Source organism: Netta rufina, assembly GCF_964035555.1.
Source record: "Netta rufina genome assembly, chromosome: 17".
NCBI classification, from domain to species: Eukaryota; Metazoa; Chordata; class Aves; order Anseriformes; family Anatidae; genus Netta; species Netta rufina.
The window spans coordinates 10,161,697-10,169,460 of NC_140141.1; the positions used below are offsets into that span (position 1 = coordinate 10,161,697).

General features: G+C 60.5%; 1 protein-coding gene across 2 annotated transcripts; it reads right to left on the bottom strand.

Moving 5' to 3' along the window:
• Positions 1 to 2,573: 2,573 nt before the first annotated feature.
• Positions 2,574 to 7,204, bottom strand: TESC (tescalcin). Of its 2 annotated transcripts, XM_084297257.1 has the most exons (8): positions 7,114 to 7,204; positions 4,444 to 4,513; positions 3,935 to 4,015; positions 3,514 to 3,653; positions 3,366 to 3,427; positions 3,186 to 3,293; positions 2,728 to 2,775; positions 2,574 to 2,658 (listed from the first exon to the last, which is right to left on the bottom strand). In XM_084297257.1, the coding sequence occupies exons 1-8, from the start codon at positions 7,169 to 7,171 to the stop codon at positions 2,581 to 2,583; spliced, it is 645 nt and encodes a 214-aa protein (XP_084153383.1). In that variant the 5' UTR covers positions 7,172 to 7,204; the 3' UTR covers positions 2,574 to 2,580. The 2 variants fall into 2 exon arrangements, with proteins under 2 accessions (XP_084153383.1, XP_084153384.1); XM_084297258.1 differs by lacking the exon at positions 3,935 to 4,015.
• Between the last annotated feature and the right edge of the window lie 560 nt (positions 7,205 to 7,764).

Genomic DNA, 7,764 nt, shown 5'->3' on the forward strand with positions numbered 1-7,764 from the left:
AGGTGGGTGGATTTGAGGCAAGGTTCAGGAGCTGCAGTTGGGGCACTTGGACCAGTGCTGTTGGCTCACCAGGGGCTGAAGGCTGACGTTGCAGCAGGGGATGGAGCGAGGCACCAGGCTGGTGGCCTGGGCAGCTGGGGACGGCTGAAGGAGGCATTCAAGGAGAACGTGTGGTACTTCTTTCCTGGACATGAGAAGTGTTGGAGCACGAGTTTCTTCCCTCTTTTATCCAAAGGGAATGCATGATCAAAGGGGGTGGCTGTGGCTGTATCGCAGCCGCCAGCTGCTTCTAGGAGCCAGAGCTCTGCTTCAAGAAAAAAGGAGAAGGGAGGTGCGGAGCGGAGCAGCCTTGCAGCAAAGGACAGAGGTAGGAGACCCACAGCTCTAGTGCTGTGCTGACAAAACAGCTCTCCTTCCACATACTATGGGTCTAGGGCACCACCAAAGACCCCATGGAAGTGTTTTGTGTCCTTGGCTGGGATGTGGCACACTGTCCTTCCCTGTCCTGGTGGAGAAGCACCTAGTAGTGATGTGCTGTGATGGTGAAGAAGAAGGAAAAAAAAAAAACACAACACTTTTTTCCCCTCTCTGCAGCCCTTTTTCCTTTCAATGACATTTGGCTGCTGATTTCCCTCTTCAGTGTCCCCTAAAACCTTCAGCTGCTGATTTCTCATTGCATATTTCTAATGGCTCAGTGCATCTGAGCCAGAGCTGGCGTCCTCCCAGCCCCTGGTACCTCGGAGCCTTCCCTGCTGCTGAAGGGGAGATGAGGCAGTGGCTCAAGAGGTAGAAACTAACAGAGAAAATGCCTGTCCCGGACCAGGAATGGTGACATTGGCCCTCTATCCTGGTCCCCTGCTGGCGGCAAGGCTCAGGCTTGTCAGCCCGAGTCCTGCTGTCCCTTTCATCTGCTCCCTGTAACTTTCCTCCTGCACACTCCTCATCCCGTTTCCCATAGAGGAGACAAACAGGAGAGAAGCAAAGCTGCAGACAAGGTGCCCTGGGCTGCCCCACGCTGCCCTTTTGTGCCCTAACAAAGCAGCCGGGTGCAGATAATTAGCTCAAGGGCTATAAATAACCCTGCGGTCCTGCCCCCTTCTTTTTGCATGCTGCTTGCAGCCTTTGCTGGCTGCAAGAAATGCTGATGCTCCAAGAAAACTGCTAGGGAGTTTGCTCCTGGGACTGCAGGTTTGTTGGTTTTTTTTTGGTCACACTTTACAGTGGTGCTGTGCCCGCTGCGTGGGTCCCGGAGGAAAAGGACTGGGCATGGATCTGCAGCTGGGTGGGGACAGCAGGGCTGTTCACAGCATTTCTGTGGGAATTCCTGTAAGAGGAGGGGGAAAGGAGCCTGTGGTTGCTCCTCAGACCTGGGGGATCGGGGCTGGACAGTGGGCTCTTGAGTTCCTGGGGAGGGAAGGGAGCAGTGAGGGTCTGGTGCAGTGAGGATGATGATGATGAGGAGGGGTTCAGTCCCAGCTCCTGGTGCTGATGCAGCCAGGGGTGAGCCCAGGAGGGGTCTGGAGGAGGATGGGGCTTGAGTCCTGCAGCCCTACAAGCACAGCCAAGGATTTGGCTGCCACCGGGGAGCACTGGGAGACCCCAAACGCTGTGCTGGAATCACTGGGAGCTCCATCACTGCCAGCCCAATGCTCCCCAGCCCTTGCACCCAGGGCGAGCCCCATGTGCTGCAAGGGGGGGATCCCCCAGCTCCAGGGGCTGCCCGTGCTCCAACGTGGTTTCCTTCCAGAGGGGCAAAGCTGCAGAAACAGCCTCCAGTGGGGACAGACCGCCCAGCTGGACAGACGGATGCCGGCCGGGGCTGGTGCTGGCTCCGGGTGCGTGGCCGAGCCTGCAGTGTTCGCTCCTGGGCTGCTGGCTGCTTGCCGGGGCAGGGGCTATTTCCATGTCACTGGGGAAGCTATTTTTGAAAATAATAATAATAATAATAATAAAACAACAACCAAAACCAAATTTTTCCAGCTTTTCTAAAAATAACCACTGCCCTTTCCTCTCCCTCCCCCCCTCCCCGCCGCCTTCCCATCTCGGGCTGCCTTAGAGCCGGCAATCCGCCTGGAGCCACCCGGTTATTAATACCAGTAAACAACCCGTTATCTCCGGTGGCTTGTAGGAGCGGGAACATGTGGGGGCGGCAGCGCCAGGCTGCTGGGAACCCTCCTCCTGCATCCTCGTGTGCCCATGTCCCCGCATCCCTGCCCTGCTGGGGGGACCGGAGCTGGGGTAATTCCTGGTGGAAAAAGTCACACAGGTTTAAGGGGAGAGGAGGGTTTGGGGAGGTTTCCTGTGCAGGGAGAAGTCTGTCAGGCACCGGGCGCTGGCAGCGTATTTCTCAGCAAAGAGTAAAAAGAGAAATATCTTTTATTACAGATAAAAGCCTCTTATGTTTCTAGAGAGCAGAACGCGGCCCCGCTCGGGACAGGCACGCAGGCGGCTGCACCGCGCTCAGTGCTGCTGTGGAGTCTTCGTCCTCCTCCTCCTCCTCCTCCTCTTCCTTGTCCTCCTCGCCCTCCTGCTTCAGCCTCCTCCTCCTCCTCCTCCTCCTCCTCCTCCTGCCCCTCAGGGTCAGTAGCAGTGTGCGATGGTCTCCATGTTGAGGAAGCGGACGTGCATCTTGGTCTCGATGTCGATCCCCTGCCACATCTGCAAGGGGCCGGGGGTGAGCAGGGCCGGGCTCGGGCTCCTGGTGGGGAGCTGAGCGAGGCCACCAACCTTCAGGAAGTCTTCGAAGGTGATGCCCTCGTACACCTGGTCCGGGCCCTGTGTGCAGCAAGAGAGAACGCGTTACGGATGCGCCCATGGCACCAGATCCCCTGCGGGTTGGTCCCTTGGGGCCACGGGACATGTCCCCATGGGTGCACAGCCCCATGACCAGCCCAAGAGCAGCTCCCAGCCAGCGCAGCATCCCCGGGGCTGCAGGGAGCTGCCTCTTTTGTAAGCACCGAAGCCGTGAGCATGGTGCTCTTTGGGGAGCCTCACCCTGGGGTGCTCTGACATGGGGAAAAAAAAAAAAAAAAAAAGAAAAAAAAAAAAAGCTCAAAAGCTGCTGGCTGCAATAAAACCTCAAGGCAAAGCCCTTTGGAGAGAGGGGACGATGCTCAGGGCAGGACGGCCCCTTCCAGCCCCATTTTTTTGACACCCTCGCGGTACAGCAAGGATCCCTCTCCCACCATTTGTCCCACGCAGATGCTGGCTGCCTCCATCATGGCCCCGTCGGCGATGGAGCGTGCCGACTCCTTCTCCAGGTGGGGGTTCCCGGACAGCAGCTCCTCCACCACCTGCGGGGCAGCGGGTGAGGAAGGGGCTGGCACCAGTGGGTCCCAGCCATGTCCCCCCCCTTTCCACGTTACATTTCGGTACTCCTGCAGCGTGATCTTCCCGTCGTGGTCCGAGTCGTACATGTGGAAGAGGACTGGCAGGGACAGGAGGGGGGCGGCAGGGTCAGATCCTGCTGTCCCACCGCCCCGCGGCCACCCCGCGCTCACGGCCGAGCCTCACATTTGAGTTTCTCCTTCCGGAAGCGATCCAGCTGCTCCTCGTCCATGTTCATCTCGATGGGTCTGAAGTAGGACATGATGGTCAGGAAGTCCTCGAAGTTTATCTCATCCGCCAGCCCCGATGACTCCTGCCGCAGGTTCCTGCCGAGAGCGGAGCCGCTGGGGATGGGCGAAGCCGCGAGCCCCTCGCCCCATCCCACCCCAAAGCTTTCGGGTCCCAGTGGCCCCGGTGCTACTCAGCCATGGTATCATGTTGCTCAGAGCTGGCACCAGCTTTTTCCCCAAGACTCAGCTTCAATTTCCATAATTTCCAGCCTGGCTCCATCTCAGCCCTCGGGGACGGGAGCTTTAAACCCTGCCCTCAGCATCCCTCATGCAGGAGCTGGCCCCAGCCCTCCCCGCGGGGCCGGGGGTGCTCTTACCGCTTGTCAAAAAAGGCATGGACGATTTTGGCCCTGATGGGGTTGAACTCCAGGTCGGGGATGCTGTCGAAGTTCTCCTTGCTGCAAAGAACAAGGCAGAGACAGCAGAGGAGGGGGGAGCGCTGCAGCAGCCCCTGACGGGCTGGGACAGAAGTCCTGGCCCCGTCCTTCCAAAGCAATCACAACAAGAATGATTTTGCATGAATTTGCCCCAGTTCAGCATGAAAGCAATTTGAAACTGGGGAGAATACAGTTACCAAACCCACTGGGGCTGCTATTGAGCAACCTCACCTCCTCCCTCCCCAAACTGATTTTTAGGGCTGGGGTAAAGGGGAAGTTTGGCAGGGGCGATCTTGCTCCCAGATCACTGCTTCACCACCTCTTTCTTCTTGTTTGCAATGCTGCAGCCTTCCTGGGACGGCTGGGAAGGATGGCACGGCCGGGCACCCCCCCATGGCAGCCTAAAAGCGTGGGGGGGTCTCCCTGCAGCAGGGAGGGGGACGCCGTACCGGATCGTCAGCTGGTCCCGGCTCAGCTGCCTGAATCGCCGGTGCAGGTGCTCGATCTGCTCCGAGGTGACTGCCGATGGAAAAAGCAGAGGAGAAGGGGGCTGAGCTCCCCATGGGACACCTGGGGACACCTGGGGACACCCAGCTCACATCCTGCCAGGGGGCACAGCCCCACTGCCACCAGGAGACCGCTGGGCACCAAAACCTGCTGCAAAGCCTGGGGACGACGCCAAAGCCCCCCCAGCCCCAGCAAGAGCCAAAGAGCCTCCTGCTCCTGCCCCTGTTCCTGCTCCTGCTCCTGTCCCAGCAAACTGTCCCCAAGCATTTGCAGCCTGGGGTCAGTGTTGTTTCTTTGCCGTATGCTGGGAGGCTGATGGGACACAGAAAACAACACAAAAAGAAGAAAGCCCCCCAAACTGACAGCAGCCACCCGTGTACCATCAGGGAGAAAGAAAGGCTGGGTGGGGGGAGCTGCACTGGCACCCGAAAACCAAAGGCAAGCTTCAAACCACCGATCCCTGAGGGCTGTCCCACAGCCGCCTTGCTCCACCGCGGGGTTTTATTTTATTTTGTTCTCCCAGCTGCTCCCCACGGGCTGGAGCCCAGCCCCGCAACCCCCCGAGGCGGCACCAGGCTGGCGCTGTGCTGCAAATATTGACAGTGACAATTCCCAGGAGCCCAGGAGCCAACAGCCCGGGGCTGTTTGCGGAGCCGGCACCGCCGTCGGCCTCCCCTGGCTGCGTGGAGAAAGAGAAAAAAGCATCCTAAACTACAGAGAAAAGCATCCTGACATACAGCTGGGGGGCTGCGAGTGGTTAACTCCGGCAGCTGGGAGACAACAGGTCAATACCAAGCCCACGCTGGCTGGCTCTCTCTCTCCCTCTCTCTCTTTTATTATGTTTAAATACCGTCCCTCGCTGCTTTTTTTTTTTTGCTGTTGTTTCGCAGCCTTGAAATAGAAACCGTATTGATCCTGCCGAGCGTTTCCAGAGCCCTATTAATGCTCTGGAAACCCACCTGCGCCTCGCGGTGGCTCCCTGCCTGCCTGCGCTGGCAGCTCGCCCTTTCCCCTCCATGGGATGGGGCCGGGGGGCTCTGAGCCCCCCCTCCAACCCCCGACCCCATCCCTGGCTCCCCGTTTATGCATGGGCAGCCCCATTCACCCATATGAGGTTATTTTTCCCCCTAAATCCTTCTCCCCCTCCTCCAGTCCCCAATCTCAACCCTGGCTTTGCGGTGACGCACGGGCAGCCCCATTCACCCATATGAGGTTATTTTTTTTTATTATTATTATTTTTTTTCCCTAAATCCCTCTCGTGCCTTGCTGCTGTCCACGCACATGGAAACTTTCTCTGGACTCCACTTTCCAATTTTGGCCGTGGTGCCGCGACCTTTCCCAGCGCCCCGTGCCAGCATCGCCGGCGCCGTGGGAGCAGCCGGGCCGCGGAGCCGCCGGCATCGGGGCCGTGGGTGCAGCCCCAAAGCTTTCATGTCCCAGAAAACACCCCTGGGACAAAAACTGGGACCACCAGACAGATGCTTGTGGGTCCATCCCTGTGTCTCCCCCTGCTCCAAGGCAAAGGGAGGGATTTTCCTCCCTTTTTCCCCAAAGCCAGGCTCCTGGGAAGGGTGAAAGCGCTGCACCTGCCCAAAGGGCAGAGGCTGCCCGGCAGGAGGACGGCCTCAAGGGCAGCAGCGGCTGCTGGCACCGCTGCGAAGCATCCTCAGTGCTCTGACACAGCGGGCCTGTGTCCAAGCAGGTGGGGGGAAACATATAGATATATATTAAAAGGAAGGTTTGCTGCTTCCCAGCCTGCGGCTGTTTGTGCAGCTTGAGCTAAAGGGGATGCTCTGGGGAGGGGATGCTCCGGAGAGGTTCTGCACTGCCCCCATGGCCTCTCACCATGGCCAGGAGCAGGCATGGTCCCCAAAAAAGGGCTCCCAGCACCATGGGGGCAGCTCTGGCCTCTGGGCCTCAAGGCACAGGGTGTACTGCCCTGTCCCTGAGCCCTCCCCAGCAGTCGGACCAGTTGATGCAATTCCCCCATCCCTCTTGTTTTAACGGGACTTTTTTGGGAGCTGCTTTCTTTAAGTCCTGCTCTAGGACTGACCCGTGATGTGGGTGCCACCCTTGGGCAGCCTGGCAGCACCCCCAGGCTGGGACGTTCCCCAAAACCCACCCCACGGCCCCCTCCTGTCCGCCTGCAGGCAGGGCTGGGCTCACCCTGGGGTCCCTGGTGGGTGCTGCGGTGCCCGGCCCTTGGCCAGGGAGGAGGAAGGAGCAGGAAGGGCAATGTGCCGGACCCCTGCACCCAACCCCAGCAGAGCCCCCTCGCCCCCAGCCCAGCCTGCTCTGAGCACCCTGGGGCGATGGCATCCCCCGAGGTGCCACACAGCCCCCTGCAGTGCCATGTCCCCCCCCCATGTGCCACATTCCCCCCAGGTGACACGCAGCCCCCCCCCGAGCCAGGTGCCATGTCCCCATCCCCACACAGCCCCCCCCATATCACACACCCCCTCCGGTGCCCTGCCACCCCCCAGAGGTGCCGCATCCCCCTCCACATCCCACATCCCCCCCCGGGTGCCATGCGCCCCCCAACGTCCCCTACCCCCTCTCCATCCCATGTCCCCCCCAGGTGCCGTGTCCCCCCCTCCCTCGGTGGCACTCACAGCCGGTCCTGTCGGCCAGCGCCCGCATCTCGGCGGGCACCGAGTGCGCGGAGCCCATCCCGGGCCGTGCCGGGCCGAGCCGGGCCGGGAGGCGGCGCGCCGGGGGCCGCAGCACCGGGCTCCGCCGCCGCTAAGGGCGGGCGCACGGGGAAAGGAGGCGGCGGCGGCGGCGGCTGCTGCGGGGCTCCCCCGGGTCCCTGAGCTCCCCGCCGCCTCGCCGTCGTTAGGTTTCAGAGTTAACAGCCCCCTGCCGGGGAGAGGAGAGGCCGGGAGATCGGGGGTGGTTGAAGGTAGGGGGGGTAAAAGGGGGTCCCCCGGCCGTGCCGCGCGCCTGTGACCTGTGGAAGGTGGGGAGATGGAGGGAGAAAAATGTGGGAGGGGGAGGCAAAAGGTGGTAGGGGACCCCCCAAAAAAAAAATAAAGGGCTGAAATCCTTCCCCTGAGGCTATGAGCCCAAGCAGGGGGGCTGCAGCAGGGAGCAGGGGGGTTCTGGCATCCTCAGCCTCTGCCAGGCCCCACCACGACCACCTTCCCCCAGTGCAGGGGGAGAGAAAAACACCCTGGGGAAGTGAGGAAGGGTTTTAGGGTTTTAGGAGTGGGGCGGCGCAGCAAAGCAGCACACTCCGGCAGCAGGTACCAAGGGGGGATGGT

Bases quoted from the DNA above. Each gene is read 5' to 3' on its own strand.
- TESC (XM_084297257.1), bottom strand. From the start codon at position 7,171: ATGGGCTCCGCGCACTCGGTGCCCGCCGAGATGCGGGCGCTGGCCGAC. The intron at 4,016-4,443 runs GTACGGCGTCCC...TGTTCTTTGCAG, and splicing joins CGGGACCAGCTGACGATCCG to CAAGGAGAACTTCGACAGCA. The intron at 3,428-3,513 runs GTGAGGCTCGGC...TGTCCCTGCCAG, and splicing joins CCGGAAGGAGAAACTCAAAT to TCCTCTTCCACATGTACGAC.